Here is an 18,293-nt window from a genome sequence, read left to right as displayed (position 1 = left end):
AATATTTATTGATAACACTAAGAATAACAAGATTACTTATAGATTTCATTGACAAGCATATGGTTTCATATATGTTTCTCTTATGTTCCTAATTCCTACTATTTGCCTCAGAACTCCCAATCCAATTTCTCAACAGCCACCTCTTACTCTCCACATCAACTTCCCTGTCCACAACCAACCTGTCCAACACCCCCGTCTAACTCCCACCGTCCAACTGTCATCCTCTCATTTATACCTTCAGCCATTCAAACACACAGCCAATCATCATCCAGCATTCTACAGCCCATGTACTCCCCCTTCTCACTCACTCCACTTACCATATTTCCTATAATAAACCTGCACTTACCATATTTACATTACATTCACATCTAGGAACATCACATCCCCCCCCCTTAAAATAAAAGCACAGTATTACTCCTGTATCCAGGACTAATACGACACATTAATTACACTGGTGAGTCACTCAGGGGTAGAGTGTCCTTTCAGTCCCATGACTGGGTCACGTGACTACAGTCCTGGCCACCTGCCTTGAAAGTCCATCTGCCAACACATTGTCCTTTCCTTTTATGAAAACAAAGTCCACCTGGTATTCCTGCAATGCCCAGGACCACCTCTGTAGCATGGTATTATTGTTTCACATGGTATTCAGCCACAGCAACGCGCGATGATCAGTCATGACCGTGCATCTTCGTCCCCACACGTATGGACGCAGCTTGCTCAAGCCCCACACGACTGCTAGACATTCCTTTTGCACAGATGAATACTTTTTCTCTCTTGATGTCAGTTTGCGACTTAAATATGCTATAGGATGCCTGGTGCCTTCTCTCTCCTGCGTTAAAACGACTCCAAGAGCTAAATCTGATGCATCCGTGGCCATGATAAAAGGCTGCTCAAAATCTGGTGCTACTAACACAGGGCTTTGACACAATGCTTGTTTTAATTGGTCAAAAGCCTTTTGACACATTCCAGTCCATAGCACACGCTCAGCACACTTTTTCTTTGTCAAATCACGTAATGGGGTCGCTATTTCCCCAAATCCTTTTATAAATTTCCGATAAAAACCAGCCACACCTAAAAATGCCCTTACTTGTTTTTTAGTTATGGGAATGGGCCACGATTGTATTGCCTCGACTTTGCTCCATAAGTGGGTTATCTTGACACTCCCCACGTTATGTCCTAAATAAGTCACCTCATTCAGCCCGAACTGGCATTTCTTGGCTTTAATGGTTAGCCCAACCTTCTTAAGTACCTCCAACACTGATGTCAGGTGGGAAAGTCAAGAAGATGATAACAAGAGTTGGTACTGACTGTGAAGATGACTGCCTAGAGTCCTGGGAAGAATTGCAGACTCTGATAATATTTAAATTCTATCCCTGAGAGCCAAACTAGATGTGATGTTTTTGCACCTGACATCTTTGGTGCCAATGAGGGATTTCCTCCCAATGACAATAGCAGCTTTGGAGGACTGATTTTCAGTAACATCACCAAGAGAGGATGAAAGTGTAAATTCCATTTTCCTCCTTGCTGCAATCCTGATCATTATTAGTCCCCTGAGCCTCCCCTCACTTGCTATTTGAATTTTTAAAATCATGCATGTTAAATGCAAAGACATAATTAATATGTCTACTTTGGTCCTGGATCCTGTGCCATCTGATACTGCTGAGATTTAGAGAAAGGTGGTCACTGGATTTATTGTCAGCCCGTCCCACATTAGCTTAATCAGCCTCCAGTGAAAGCTTTTTTAAAATATAAAATGTAATGGAGCTGCCCAGTAATTCTATCCTTTTTGCTGTAAATTCCTGGAACAATCAATATTATTCTGGACAAATCTTGGCATATTCTCTCTCACAATATTGTTCCAGGCTTGGTTTAAAAAAAAAAGTGGAATCTTCCTCAGTCCGAGAAATTCTGATTCTAGAGAACAGCTCTGATTACCAAGCCAATTATCCTGCAATCAGCTGCATTCAGATGGTAGTTTACTCTATTTTCCTGACATTTCCTTACCTGATAATTTCTGCATTTTGTTTGATCTTTCACATGACATAAAAGTTACTATTGGAAGTCTAGCAGATGTTTAGCACCCATTTCCATGTCAATTGATTCCAGAAAAAAATCCGTTTGCAACCCCATTAACCCAGAAAATCGTGGGAGTAAAGTAATTAAATTTGGGGCAGTATATCAGCTCACAGTTTATCCTTGCTGATATCATAGGGGAACAGAAGTGTGCATGTGCACAAAGGATGGGAGAGTAGGTCCAATGATGTTCTTTGTTGTGTCACACCATATCCATTGGTGTGAATGAAATTTAGCGTTACATGGCGTATAGTAGTCAAAAAGCCACAGCTCATAATGCAACAGGTATTGCAGTGTGAAAGGAATGTTAGAAATTGGGACAGAAGTGCTACTATTATAATTAGAATCATAAAACAGTAGAATTGGAAGGGGCCTACAAGGCCATCAAGTCCAACCCCCTGCTCAGTGCAGGAATCCAAATCAAAGCATTCCCGACAGATGGCTGTCCAGCTGCCTCTTGAATGCATCCAGTGTCAGAGAACCCACTACCTCTCTAGGTAATTAATTCCATTGTCATATGGCTCTAACAGTTAGGAAGCTTTTTCTGATGTCCAGTCGAAATCTGGCTTCCTGCAACTTGAGCTCATTATTCCGTGTCCTACACTCTGGGACGATCAAGAAGAGATCCCGGCCCTCCTCTGTGTGACAACCTTTCAAGTACTTGAAGAGTGCTATCATATATCCCCTCAGTCTTCTCTTTTCCAGTCTAAACATGTCCAGTTCTTTCAGTCTCTCCTCATAGGGCTTTGTTTCCAGTCCCCTGATCAACCTTGTTGCCCTCCTCTAAATCTGTTCCAGTTTGTCTGCATTCTTCTTGAAGTGCGGAGACCAGAACTGGGTGCTGTATGATGCCTAACCAGTGCTGAATAGAGGGGAATTAATACTTCATGCGATTTGGAAACTATACTTCTGTTAATGCAGCCTAATACAGCATTTGCCTTTTTTGCAGCCACATCACACTGTTGGCTCATATTCAGCTTGTGATCACTGACAATTCCAAGATCCTTCTCACATGTCGTATGGCTGAGCCAAGTACCCCATCTTATAACTGTGCATTTGGTTTCTTTTTCCTAAGTGTAGAACTTTGCATTTACCCTGTTGAATTTCATTCTGTTGTTTTCAGCCCAATGCTCCAGCCTATCAAGGTCCCTTTGAATTTTGTTTTTGTCTTCCATGGTATTAGCTATGCCCCCCAATTTTGTATCATCTGCAAATTTGATAAGTATGCTCTGTACCTCCTCATCCAAGTCATTAATAAAAATGTTGAAGAGCACTGGGCCCAGGGCCAAGCCCTGTGGTACCCCACTTCTTACTTCTGCCCAGTTTGAGAAGGAACCATTGATAAGCACTGTTTGAGTACAATTCTGGAGCCAGCTGTGGATCCACCTGATAGTTGTTGCATCCAGCCCACATTTAGCTAGCTTGCTAATCAGAATATCATGGGGCACTTTGTCAAAAGCTTTGCTGAAGTCAAGATATATTATGTCCACAGCATTCCCACAGTCTATAAGGTAAGTTATCTGATCAAAAAACGAGATAAGGTTAGTTTGGCAGGATTTGTTCTTCATAAATCCATGTTGGCTTCTAGTAATCGCTGCATTGTTTTCAAGGTGCTTACAGACTGAATGCTTCATTATCTGCTCCAGAGTTTTTCCAGGGATTGATGTTAGGCTGACTGGTCTGTAGTTCCCCAGTTCCTTCTTTTTGCCATTTTTGAAGATGGGGACAACATTAGCTCTCCTCCAGTCATCTGGCACTTTACCAGTCCTCCATGATTTCGCAAAGATAATAGACAGCTGTTCTGAGAGTTCTTCAGCCAGTTCCTTCAATACTCTAGGATGCAGTGTATCAGGCCCTGCCAATTTGAACTCTCAGAACAGTCTTAGACCGACTTTTTCCCTGGTGTAACTGTTGTCTGAATTGGGACCTGCATTAGCACTCCAAACACAAGTTGAATGTGGTCTAAGTCTGCTCACCTCAGTCCCTCCCGACATACCGCCAGAACAACCCTTTTTCGGGACTTGCGCCAGCTTGCAGTCTTGGCTGAGCCAGAGTCTCATATGAAAAAACTTCCTAGAACAGTCTGATGATGCTATAGCAGCATATGTGATGTATGAGCAGTGTGAATGGCGGAGCATGAAGGGGAAAGGAACACAATGAATGTATTTTTCACATATATAGACCACATCTGCAAATTAACGTAAATCTCCACTTGTAATCTCTAATGTGAATGTGTTTCTTAGCTCGCCAGACCTCATAAACCACTTCCTTTCTCATTTGGTTCAGTTTGTAAAGATTCTGGTTAAATTACACATTCTGGCAGGTATTTCATAGCACTTTTGGTGTGTTTCTTAGTTATTCTGCTCTCTCAGTCCCCTACCCTGCCACCTGTATATGCATTGCTTATGACAGAAATACTAATCAATTGTGGAAGTGTTCTGACTACATTATTAAAGTCATCAGTACTTGGGAGACAAGAGAAAGAAAATAAAAAATGATGCCAGTCACCATAGCTTTTCTCCTCATCCTTCTTTACTTAAGTTTCTAAAGCCAGATCAACGTATGCAGGCTGTCCAAATGTCCATTTCTGTAAACTAGGAAAAGGTACATGAAATTTCATGGATGGGAGGGGAAACACTGGGCACAAAGGAGTGCCCCCAAGCCCCTTGCTTCATCCCTTTCTGCCCTATTCCTCTCTCCTCCCATTTCACTTTTCCTCTCCCCCAACATCTTTATACAAATAGTTAAAAAAAATTGACAAAAATAAGACAAACTTGGTCTTAAATTACAGCTGACATGTTTAGAGTGCAAGATTTTGGACATCATGGACTTTATTTAGCACTGCCATCTTCAAGCGGAATTGGTTGACAAAAAATGTAATTGAAAATTGGGTAAACGAAAGAACATATTTTAGGGTGCAATCCAACTGGCATTTATGCCAGGCTGAGGGGATACAGGATGTGGCGTATCCCTGGTGGAGGAGGGTTTCAATGCAGCGAGGCTGCATTGGTAGAAGCTCCCCACCCAAGCACAGCCAGGGAAACAGCCACCACCTGGGCACAGCCAGGGTGCATCGGGCTCATCTGAGACTGGTGCAAGTGAAGGTAGTGTAAGGCCCGAAAAAGGTGCATATGTTGGGACAGAACCCAGGGAAGTGAAGGGGGACTTATGCTGCATCCTGAGCACATTTGGTACAGCCCTGAGGCCCCCAGTCCTGGCAAATGATACACTGTAAAAAAAGGGTGACGGATGTAAACATGCATTTTCCTTCCACTGAGCTCCGCTGGCACAGCCCACATGCTCCCCTTCTAGGGGCTGCTGATCAGAGGTGGAATATGGTGAAACTGTAGGCTGCCTTCCCGTCTGCTGGCTCCATGTACGCCAGCCTCCAAGCAGGATTGCTGTGACCAGGAAATAAGGGTATAAGCTAAAAGGTGTCATTTCATTGTAGATTATTTTCAAGCATGTAATTTAGTTTGAAAGTGTGTTTCCTCCATCTTTTCCTCATAAAGAGACCCCAACTGGTAAAGATCTACCCAGAGAACAGGGAGGCCAAAGAAAATCTAGAGATGAAAACTTCTCATAACAATATCTGAAGGCTGGGAGGGCTGTTCATCCAAGTTTTGGCTTTGGTAGAGATCCAGAATTCCATACACGTTTTTTCTCAAGTTTGGATACCTTTTTAATTGAGTTACTTTGGTGAGGTTGGATTCATTTGTTCATGAAGAATGGAAACTGACCAGCACTTGGAGGCTGCAGTTGGAGTTGGCCCTGCTTTTCAGAATTGCTCATAGGGAAAGGACAAAGCTTGGTTAATGCTTCTGTTAGTCCCAGAACCATGAGGCTGAATGCAGCTGTGCATTCCAGGCCTTGGGTTGGAGCCGGGCAAATTATTAACAGTAAAATGTTGCTGTAACATTGGTATTATATTTTCAACTGGAAAACCTTGCCAGCAACATTTTTGTACATTTCTCAAAATCCCTCTGCTTTGCTTTTTACCAGCTTATAAAATAAAAAAAATTGGCCATCTGAGAATTTGTAGAGGCACTGGGAAATAATCACACTTTAATGTGAAAATAGTAACTTTATCAGGTTATGAAATTTGATTATTGAATGTATTCATGAAAGCAGCAAATTTCTTGATGGAGGCTATTAGCCTCTTTGTGTTTTGTGTTACTTTATATCTCTCTGTGGAGTCATCTCAAGTGTTCTCAGTGTACTTTTAAAAATAATAATAATAAAAGAATCTAAAATGGAATGGTTTTAACCCACGCACGCACAAAAGCAGAAATATATTAAATGCATTTGTTTCAGAATGGAACTTGCAAGGTGTAGAAGCTTTATTAGCTTTAAACTAGTGACTCCCAAAACCTTTTATGAAGGGGATTCATATTGAGGTTTGAATTCTATTCTTTCTATTTGCGACCAATGCACATCAGCATTATTTCTTTATTTCAAAGTGATATCGGGTCTATGACCGTACAATAAACTTGTTGTTGTTGTTGCTGTTATTTCAAAGTGCTGACCCTACACTGCCCCATTTCTTCCTGTTACCGGCAGCCTGATGTTCTTTTCTTCAATGCACATACAGCATATTTTAAACATACAATCTTCAGCTATCATCTTGGTGCTTTTGCATGGGTTGGTTTAACTTAACATTTCCTGCATGATAGTGATGCGGGCAGCTTGAGTGATCTGGACTGTGTCTGCTAATTTCCAAACAAATGGCAGCACACAACTGCTGTTGGGAATACCTTTGATATTGTGCTTATGTTGACATAAGTTCCAGGCCTGTGAAAGTACCTCTTAGCCAGAAAATGGAGAAGTTTTAAAAAAATGGAGTTAGACAATCATAAACAAGCCATTCTACATGGCCTTCATGGCACAGTGGGTAGATTGCTAAATTTGGACTAGGGATGTTACAAGCATTCACAAAAGTTAGCACCTTTTTGAGTGCTAGCAAACAGGACTGAGGTGAGCAGAGCCCTGCTCAGAGCATGTCACTTTCCTCAGTCCTGTGAACATTGCTGCTGCTGCCTTTCCTTTGCCTTTCCTAAGGCCCAGTAGCATACTTTCCTTTGGGGTAGGGCATGGGAATGCAGTGAGTTTGTGTGTGTATCTTGGGGGGGGGGGGCTCAGGAGAATTTATGTTCATAGCATCAGCTGCCTTCCAGGGAGTCTAGGATTGGTAGTGCTCATCGCTAGTGAGAAGAGATGCTCTACTGGCACCTGGGGAGTGCCCATCACTGCTGTATTCCATGCCCTGTGTGTGTGAGTGAGTGTGCATGCGCAGGGTGGCAAAGGGTGCTCTGTTTGAATCTATTCTGTCTTGACCTCATGTGGAAGCTCAGAGGGCATGATGGAGCAAGAGAGGCTGGAGTTGCATAACCTCAGAGAGCTTCAACTGAAATTTGAAGTCCAAATAAGACCTTTAATGCTACGCAGCCCAGATGATCACTCCTGGGCTCACCTCTTTCCTGGAGCATAGTGAAATTAAAGGGCCATCTCCTCACCTGGAGCCTAGCACTCTGCCTCCTCTCCATTAGTTCCCTCCTAGCTCATTACCAGCACTGGTGATGTGGCATGTGGCTCCCTTGGAGATCTGAAGCTCATGGGTTATGATCATTGGGGATCCCTGTTCAGGTGTCTCTTGTGGACAGGCTCTGGCTTAGGCACAGTGTTCAGGCCCATGTCTGGGTCTAGCCCAGGGGTGGGGAACCTTTGGTCTTCTAGATGTTGTTTGACTACAGCTTCCATCACAGCCCTAAAGCCATCACAGTTCCTTGTTAGGGGGGCAACCACATTTCTAGGGGGAGCAGGGGGGAAGAGGCACATAGCATCAGCCAATCCCCCCCTCACTCCTCCATCCAGAGAGTGTAACTTACATAGTGGGCTACATAAAGGTCCAGTTAACAGATAATTTAATATGAACACCAGAAATTAAATGACTGGCATATTTTTTTGTTTCACAAGAAAAAAGAATATTAAGAACACAAGGGGATTCCAAAAGGTGTAAAACAAAATAGTTTATGCTATAACCTAGAAGTTAAAAACTAGTGTGGAGCTTGTTTTCTCAACAATGCAGTTTTAATTTTCTTGTTGGACAATCAAGGGAAAACCTTTTAGCTGGCTGCTATATAAAGGTGTAACTAAGCAATTGGAAACTGAGGAAAGCAATTGGATGTTTTACTGGTTGCTGGGTTGATTGTTTTGTCTTGAAACCCTGAAAAGGCTTTATGCTGAGCTGCACATATTGGGAAAATCAGAAATTAGGCTTGAGTTATAGCCTAGGTGGCCAGCAAGCTCACTGTAGTGTACACAGAAACATTTCTATTTCTCTAGGGCTGTTTTCATCCTTTGCCATCAAGTACTCAAGAGAAAGAATAAAAAATAGCCACTATGATTGTGAGGATAGTGAGTTCTTTAAAAGAGTAAAGAGTAACTTAGGATAGGTTTTTTAGATCACTTTAAGTTATCTCTTTATTTCACCCTTTATCAATAAGCACCCAATCCTGCTCTGTGCATTATAATAACTGCAGAATAAAATTCTTACTTCTTACTAAAAAGTAAAGGTAAAGGTGTCCCTGCACTTGTAGTGCGAGTCGTTTCCGACTCTTAGGGTGACATCTTGTGACATTTACTAGGCAGACCATATATATGGGGTGGGATTGCCAGTTCCTTCCCCGGCCTTTCTTTACCCCCCAGCATATGCCGGGTACTCATTTTACCAACCACAGATGGATGGAAGGCTGAGTGGACCTCGGCCCCTTTTACCGGAGATTCGACTTCCTCCTTCCGTTGGAACTGAACTCCGGCCGTGAGCAGAGCTTCGGCTGCGTTACCGCCGCTTGCTTCTTTATTGCTGGCTGGGTAGAGAATACAACTGAAATTGAAACTGAAAAGCAGAGCAAAGTAATGTACAATGGGTGGAGTCTAACTCTAGTCCATAATACAACATTCTAATATTTAACTCTTAAAGGGTCATGTTACTAGGCTGTACCCCCCCCCCGATCACTGAAGTAACTATAGGGTGATTGTGATCATGAAAAATCCACAGTGAGCTCTTCTAGATGAGGCTTTTGTTATACACTTGCCCTGCCTTATTCACTGAATTTTTCAGAGGGTCCTATTCTTACATTGCTCCTGTTCTTAAAACAAGCTGTCATTCTTTACTTGGAGGCTGACATTGTCTGTCATGTCACAAATTAAAAAGAAGGCAATAAAAAAAATCCAGGGGGTGAAGCATAGTTCGGGGGTGGTCGGTGATGCACCCATTCTCGCCCACCTCGCTATAGGGCCATCACCCCTTACCGTTAGCCATGCACCATTTGGAGGGCAACAAATCTCTCATCTCTGATTGAGTCTTTCTCTAGCCTTTGCTACAATTTTTTTCTGCTCTGCCCCCTTGTTATTTAGATTGAAGTTAGAGCTGCTGCTCAGGGTGGGGTGGGGTCATCACAGAACTGAACAATGGCAAAAAGCTCATAGCTTTGTGAGTATTCAGTTTAAACATGCACAAAGGCTGGCAGTCCCTTTGAGTGATGTAATTTGCCCATGATGGTTGCAGAAAGCTACTGTTGCAGCTGCATGAGTTGATTAACTTGATAATTCACACCTGTACTGTGAGGGGCAGCCAGACTCTTTTTCCCATCCAGCAAAGGCAATTTGTTCTCTTGTATGACGTTCAACCATCCTTACTATGGCTGTTGTTGTTGTTGTTGTTGTGGGTATAGGTTATGTCTGCATGTGTTGATTGCCACGGAATGCCTGCTTTGGGCACCCACTGACATCAATTCTTCAACCAGAGCTAGTGGTTTGTGTCTTTGCAGAGGATTTCCATTTTTTTTGCCTTGTGCATGACTGAGTGATGTATACAGCTTCCCCCTCCCCCCATTTTGTACCTGCACAAACAGGCCCTATGAGCTAGATCATAGGAAATAATAAGAGGGGTGGAAGTTTCTTGTTCGTTTTTGGGATGCAATGTATATAACTGCTGGGACTAAAAATATTATTATTTTTCAGTTCATTTAATTTGAATATTTACTTTTTCCCATGTGTGAATCAGAGAAATAATTTCTGATGGTGTTTAATGTGGTTAGTTTAAATGAACTAGGAACATCCCTTGATGGTTTCTGAAACAGTAAGTAATTTGTTATTTGGTTAAATAAATTTGTTAAATATTCTTAAAATATAATTTGAACTTCAAGGGAATAAATCAACTAAAACCAATTTGTTTGATAGCTTTAGCAATTTCAGTCATGCTCTTTCCCTCTTTGATCTCTAATGCGTTCCAGAAGGAGTGTGTTCAAAATTATTCTATTCCTTACTCAAGTATCCAAATCTTATTTTCATTCCTTTCTTGTGGATACCTTTATCATTTTTTTACCTTTTAGGTATAAGCTCCTGACATAGTTTGATGTGCCTAATTCATACACAGTGATGCTGAAGGTGGGCTCCATGCTACATAAGTAACATTCACAAGTGTAGTTGCATGGGTTGCACAGCTTGGCCAAGTTTGCTGACGACACTAAATTGTTCAGGGTTGTTAAAAGAAAAAGGGATTGCGAAGAGCTCCAAAAAGATCTCTCCAAACTGAGTGAATGGGCGGAAAAATGGCAAATGCAATTCAATATAAACAAGTGTAAAATTATGCATATTGGAGCAAAAAATCTGAATTTCACATATACGCTCATGGGGTCTGAACTGGCGGTGACCGACCAGGAGAGAGACCTCGGGGTTGTGGTGGACAGCACGATGAAAATGTCGACCCAGTGTGCGGCAGCTGTGAAAAAGGCAAATTCCATGCTAGCAATAATTAGGAAAGGTATTGAAAATAAAACAGCCAATATCATAATGCCGTTGTATAAATCTATGGTGCGGCCGCACTTGGAATACTGTGTACAGTTCTGGTCGCCTCATCTCAGAAAGGATATTATAGAGTTGGAAAAGGTTCAGAAGAGGGCAACCAGAATGATCAAGGGGATGGAGCGACTCCCTTACGAGGAAAGGTTGCAGCATTTGGGGCTTTTTAGTTTAGAGAAAAGGCGGGTCAGAGGAGACATGATAGAAGTGTATAAAATTATGCATGGCATTGAGAAAGTGGATAGAGAAAAGTTCTTCTCCCTCTCTCATAATACTAGAACTCGTGGACATTCAAAGAAGCTGAATGTTGGAAGATTCAGGACAGACAAAAGGAAGTACTTCTTTACTCAGCGCATAGTTAAACTATGGAATTTGCTCCCACAAGATGCAGTAATGGCCACCAGCTTGGATGGCTTTAAAAGAAGATTAGACAAATTCATGGAGGACAGGGCTATCAATGGCTACTAGCCATGATGGCTGTGCTCTGCCACCCTAGTCAGAGGCAGCATGCTTCTAAAAACCAGTTGCCGGAAGCCTCAGGAGGGGAGAGTGTTCTTGCACTCGGGTCCTGCTTGCGGGCTTCCCCCAGGCACCTGGTTGGCCACTGTGAGAACAGGATGCTGGACTAGATGGGCCACTGGCCTGATCCAGCAGGCTCTTCTTATGTTCTTATGTTCTTATGTTGGTGCTGTGGGGAAAAGCACTAATACAATCTGAGCTACCTATGTGATTGTGTACATATTGCTCATGTGTCCTGGAGTGTGACTAAGGGGAAGCCATTTGGGGTGTGTTCACATAAAAATTAGACCTTATTTAGGGATTGAAGGTACTCAAACAGTATATCTGATCTTAGTATAGGGAGAGTTGGTGCATATGGATCTGCTGACCACATGATTGACAGGATGGTTGCAGAACTAGTGCAGGATGCGTCTTCAGTCCATATTGGTTCTCATTCTAAACAATTGATAAGTAAATTGTAAGGTCAGTGCAGGCCACATTCAGCCATTATATCTGGTTTTCCATTTTTGGCCTGGAGATGTCCAAACAAGAGAAGAACATGTCTTTTCCAGACATATTTTTCAAACTTTTTATTTTGTGTTATTGCAGTAAATCAGGAGTATGGGCAGTGCTTTGGCACATACTGGGAAAGATGAAACACATTACTGAAGCAAAGGCAATTTTCCCCTTGGCTGGATGTGCTCAAAGGATTTTTTAGCACATAGAAATAAAAAAGACTGATTTTATTTTATTTTTGGAAGCCATTGTCAGCAGAGTCTTCTTTCTACTATCCCTACAGAGGCAAGCTTCTAATAAACTTGTCTCCTGGGAATATAATAGAATATTTGCTTATTTTCAACAGCATCTTGATTTTTTATTTCCTTTCTGCTGTCAGGGATATCCCCTCCAGCCACACATTCATACTTTTAGAATATATATACACACACATACATATACATATAGACGTCAGAAAGCCAGTGTCACATAAAGAATAGTGTTGGACTTGCACTGGGAAGATCCAGGTTTGAATCTGCACTCTGTGAGCCTCTCATCCTCTCTCAGCCTAATCTACCTCACAGGGTTGTTGTGAGCTCCTTATATGAGAAATGGGACACAAATGTAACGAATAATAAAAGTTGTGATTTGAAGTATATTTATGCCTTTTGATTGTGGATGACTTGTATTCCTGCTGCAAATGATACATAGATGGCAGCTAATATGATGTTATTTGCCTTCCTTCAGTGAAGGAAGATGAGATGAGGTGTGTGGCTGCTATAAACATCTGGATTCAATTTAATTTAAGGAATACTGTATATCTGAGAGGATTGGGGTCAAACCTGTCAGTAGAACTTTTCATTAAGCAGACTGTTTATTTTACATTTACCATGGGAAGCCTAAGGGCTGCAGTAATAATCTGGTTCCTACGTGCTAGAAAGAAAAAAAGAATGTATCTCAAAGAGACTGTCCCTGTCTCAAACAGTCTTTAGTATAAGAATAAGAGAACACAGGGGGAATGGAAATAATTTTTTTTGTAAACAATAATCTTCAAGTTATCATGACTTGTCGAGAACAGCAAGGAATTGTATATTTGGGTTTGTTTGTTCGTTTTTTGCAGAACCTGAAAGATAGATACAGATGTCTTTGGAAGGTTTTGTGCTGTGATTGGGAGTGTAACATTCTATGTTGCATACAACTCTTTGGGCCATGACAATAATTAGCTTGCCTTCGATGTGTTGATGGGCAGGCATGTATGTTTGATATATTATGATCAACTGTATCATATCATGACATTGCATAGTTCTGTGCGCTGTGTTACGGTTTCCAATGCTCATTTCAAAGCTTTATTTTTCTCTTTAACATTGGGCTCTGTAATTTGTTATTAAAGTTGTAACAATTCTTGGTGTAACAGTATTAAAAACATGAGTACCATAATTATTCCAGTTCTAATTTAATGAGAGAAACTGAAAAGCAGGGACAATGGTTCCATTCTTCTAATATACTTCTCTGTAGTCCTTGTTTCTTGTTTAAACATGATTCAAATGTGAATCTCACCTGAGCTGCAGTTTGACTTTTACAAAACTGAAAAGAATGGCTGTCTCTGGTTTACAGGCACGAAACTGCTTTTTACAGTCTTTTACTTGCATTGGAAACATTTCTTTTTAAGCTATGTTGGAAGATGTCTCTGGTTCCATTACAGTTAAGTTCAATTGGTTTGCTTTGGGTTTTATCCCCCACCCCCCAGGTTTCCAGATTTATAGAGAGCAGAAATGACCATGACTGCCAACAAGAATGCCAATGTCACCAAGAGAGCTGGAGGAAGTAAAGTGCCTCGGGATAGTCTAGATCGGTAAGTGCAGAGCAAGAAGTTGATTGTTTGTTGTTGTTGCTGTATAATCTGAATGGCTTAGAAAATGATGGACTTTTCCTCTCCTGACGAAGTCTATGGGATGTATGAGTTCTGTGTTTTTCTTCTGTTGTAATATTAAAGTTACATATCGGGATGAGAAACCGCTAAACTTGGCCTGCCAGGCCTCCCCATTTGGCCTGCAAAGCCATTTTAGGCAAGCCATGCCTATTTGCTGTTCACCTGACATCATGCGTCATATGTCAGGTGTGGAGCAGGTAAAGGTGGGGCTTCAAAGGAACAACTGGGAGCTTAAAGTGAGTTGCTGATTGTTCCAGTGGGATGGTGCTTTGCTCCAGGAGGGGAAAATGGTTTCTATTGAATGGAAACCGCTTCTCCCTTTCAGTGCTGCTCCTTGAACCTCTGAAAACTAGAGGTTCAAAGTGCTGTACAGAGCTGTTTGGAAGTCCTTTTGCAAGCAGCGCCACACTGCTGTTTGAACCTCTGGTTTTCTGACGTTTAAAAGGCAGCACAGGGCTCATACAGCCAATGCTGTGCTTTGAAGACCTGACTGGCAGATTGATGGCCCTGCCACATTTTGGAGTGGGGAGATAAGGATCTGGCTTGCTGGCCAGAAAAGGTTCCCTATTAGAGAGCCAGTGTGGTGTAGTGGTTAAGGTGTTGGACTACAACCTGGGAGACCAGGGTTTGAATCTCCACACAGCCATGAAGCTCCCTGGGTGACCTTGGGCCAGTCACTGCCTCTCAGCCTCAGAGGAAGGCAATGGTAAAACCACCTCTGAATACCGCTTACCATGAAAACCCTATTCATAGGGTCACCATAAGTCGGAATCGACTTGAAGGCAGTCCACTTCCACCCGTTATATATATTCATAATAAACAGATTGTGGCAGTGGTACTGCCAGATTTCAGGAAGTCCTGGGCAAGATGCCCTCTTGGCCTTTTACCACTTAGATCACTCATATGCTCCTCCTCGGTTGCTCATTCTCTCCCACCACTTACCAGATGCGAAGGTAATGAACAGGCCGTTTTTTCTTTGAGAAAAAAAAAGATCCATACTGCCTGGCAGAGCCTGCTTCTGACTTCAGGGGGATCTCAGCATGGTGCTACCATGCCAATGAGCTCACAGAGTATCCTCCAATATCTTCTTCTGCAGAAACCTCCTCCTGTGCTTAGTTGTCAGATGGGGACTTGCTCCAAGTAGCTGCATTATCTGATGTTAGGTTAGTTGTCAAAAGGAACATTCTTGGTGATGGTGCCCTAGAGAGATTCAGTTCTGTTTTTTGGTTCAGAGATCAGTTAATTATTACATTTCATGTATCTGTTTTAAAAAAGGTAAACAGCACACTGGGGGGAGGAGTGTATTTTTAACCCATCCTTCCTATGCTGCAGTCTTTATTAAAAATCCCACAAGCTGCTGGGCCCTGGGCTAAAGCTATTGTTCACTTTAAAATAGAATTTGAAGCCTGCTTCTGACCTCTAGTTTAAAGCTAAACTATGGCTAGTGTCCAGCTCTGTGCAGATGTAATGCTAACAATAGTCACTCCTGAAAAAAAAGGTAGAGGGGAACTCATAACAGTTGATGGTTGGAGGAATGAGTGAGTCCGAGGGAGAGGTCAACACAATTCTGAATGAGGTTCCTGGTGTATTAACCAGCTGAGCTAGTTTCAAAATAAGACACTGCTAAAATTGTAAAACTCAAAGCCTCTCATTATCACCCAAAGTACCTTTAAGCCTCTTTCCTCCTACTAGAAGAAACGATCACCCACTGAAGTTGATTAGCAGTAGGTTCAGGACATGCCAGGTAAATTAATTTTTTCCACAGTGTATAATTAAGATTATCATGCATATTGGTATACATGGCACTTTGTGTACATGTTTGCATGTTAGGAAGGACAATCTCCAAGGCTTTTTAATATTACATCTAAGCAGACCTGAGAGTAAAGAAGCGCAGAACTACTATTTTAGATACAAATTTGCCAGAACTAGTATTAATAGTCTTGGAAAGACCTGTAAGTTCTACGTGTATGGCAGCAAGCTCCACCTCTCTCTTCTTCTTCCTATCATCAACATTTCTTTTTAAAGGTGTATTTAAGTAATGAATAATATATTTCGAGGCAAGCATGGGCATGAAAGTTGGCATGTCCCTGAATTAGACACATGAAAAAATGAGGAGAGAAGCCTTTTAGTATGTCATGCTAGCAGTCTGCCTCCTTCGCTTCATGTAATTTACTTGGCTGACTCCTCTTTGGGAGGCCATGCTCTGAGTCATTGGAAAGAGTCCTTCCCTTTTAATAACCCTTAAATCAAAAGGAGAAGCCCACAAATTAATTTTCATTTAATGCTTGGAGGGATTTGTTCTAAACACATTTTGAAAAGAAATAAACTATTACAAAACACTCACCCTGAGAAATCTTGTTACTAATTTCATGCAGGATTTGAAATGAATACAGCAAACAGTCTAATTCTGGTTTGCAAGTAGCAGTATCTTTATGTTTTGACAATAACCGTAATGGGGCTTCTAATTTTCTTGCAGAAGCTTGCTGTCTTGCCAGTATAACTGTTTTTTCTTCATGAGAAGTGTCTGCCTCTGCCACGAATGAAATTTTGTACATATCCACTGTTCTTTGCTAGCAAGTAACTCGATGTTCCCCCTAGATTTGTTTATCTGAGGGGTTAACAAAATATTGTCCTATGGCCATGACAGAAATATTTATACGCTGATGTTGGATAGGAAAAACTTGCTGTTGGAGAATGACTCCAGCCCACAATTAGCAAAAATTGAGATAGAAACTGGCAAATAGGGCCAGACACCCAAACTTTGTGACATATGCCCATCTGTAGTTACTGGTGGTTATAACAGTGAACCTCAGCCAAAGTTGGCTTGGTGTCTGCTAATGCCCTGTGCAAGAGTAAATAGGAGCCAGACATAGAGTGTCTGTAGCAAGAAATGTAATATTAATATTAATGCTTTAGGAATTCAGTAAATGTCATATCACATGAAAGCATTCACCAAAACTGTTCCTTATCCTTTAATAAGAAAAGCAAACACAAGACAGTGGGTGAAAAATCACACAATGTTGTGATGTATTTCAAGGCACCCATGAAAGGGGCAGCAGATGAGTGAAATCCTAACATATAAGGCCTCTTCAGAAGACACCCTCCATATGTTCCAAAAGTGCATGCATGGGAGGAGTCAGCCTTTGTACACTGACCTCAACTTAAGTTCCCTATCCACAACAGATTTAACCCCATATCTTTGTGCATTGGCTTCAACACACAATCAGGAATCCTGCATGATTGGGGTTCCCGATCAAGTAGAAATGTCTACATGTATTTAGCCAAATGTGCATAGGTTCCCCCTTCAGACCTTCCATCCAATGCATGAAGGTCTGTTGGTGGAGTTGTCAGGAAAAGGGATATTGGGGTGAGGTCACTGTAAATGGCCCCTCCCTGCATTCTTGGAAGAAGTGCACGGTTACTTCTAAAGGGGGCTATAATTATGACAAATACTAAGCTGGTATTTGGTTTGGTTGAGGAAGTGCCTGCAGTATGGTGATGGCTTTAAAAAGGGTACATCATTGTCATCTTATTATGAAAACACATTATTCAGTACCACCAAATAATAGGCATGATCAGGAGCCACAGACAACCCTGGATCTCTGATGAGTACATGTATATCTGTTTGCCAAATCCATGTTTTACATTTTGAAATGTACACTTGAAAAAAAATCTTAGGTATACACTTAAAAAATGTAAAGTCAAGGTCTGATGCCAGAGGAAACATTTCAGTAGTTGAGGCAGATATAATAGGTAGGGCAAGGCAGCTGTGGGATTTGTTGGGGGAAAGGACCAACTTTGTAAAGTCTTGAGTATAATAAGCTCAGGCAGAAGCAAAATCAAAAGCATGCAAGTGTGCTTGTAATATACACACATACATGTAATATCCTGATTCCTGACCTTCATCTCAAATTTGAGCTCTCAGGGTGACTCACAATAAAGAAAAATGTAAAACATAAAAATACAATATAATTAAAACATTAAAAATTAAATGTAGATTAAAAGAAAAAAGTGGGACAATGCCACTAAGAAAGTCCTTTCCCCTGGTCACCATTGACTTCACTAGAAAAGGTAAGGGCATCCAGGAAAGGGCATTCAAAGTTGATCTCAGAATTCCAAGCTATATAGAGTGAAACCAGTCTTTTGAATTGGGCTTGGAGATGGACCAGTAGCCAGTACAGCTGTTTTAAATATGTTCCATTCACCTAGCCTCAATCAACAGTCTTGCAGTAGAGTTCCAGACCAAGTGAAATTTCCAAGTAGTCTTCAAAGGCAGTCCTACCTGCAGTGCATTGTTCTAGTCCTGGAGTTGCCAGCATTGTGCCTGTGGGCACAATGGTACGCTTGAGAACTTCCCCTGATGCCAGTGAAGCCCTTATTTCCTCACAGAGCTACAATTTCCACAGTGATTTAATAGTCAGTTTCTCTTCTCAGA

At 41.6% G+C, this 18,293-nt stretch overlaps 1 protein-coding gene across 9 annotated transcripts in view; it reads left to right on the top strand.

The window, feature by feature from the left end:
- DENND2B (DENN domain containing 2B) overlaps positions 1–18,293 on the top strand; it is a 236,710-nt gene that overhangs the window by 91,044 nt on the left and 127,373 nt on the right. For all 9 annotated transcript variants that reach the window (XM_061610355.1, XM_061610353.1, XM_061610359.1 and 6 more), the window contains one exon: positions 13,676–13,780. In XM_061610355.1, the coding sequence (XP_061466339.1) occupies positions 13,701–13,780 (80 nt within the window). In that variant the 5' untranslated portion in view covers positions 13,676–13,700. The remainder of the gene's footprint in view (positions 1–13,675; positions 13,781–18,293) is intronic.

Source organism: Rhineura floridana, chromosome 2 (genome assembly GCF_030035675.1).
Source record: "Rhineura floridana isolate rRhiFlo1 chromosome 2, rRhiFlo1.hap2, whole genome shotgun sequence".
NCBI classification, from domain to species: domain Eukaryota; kingdom Metazoa; phylum Chordata; class Lepidosauria; order Squamata; family Rhineuridae; genus Rhineura; species Rhineura floridana.
This window is presented reverse-complemented; position numbering and strand designations above follow the sequence as displayed.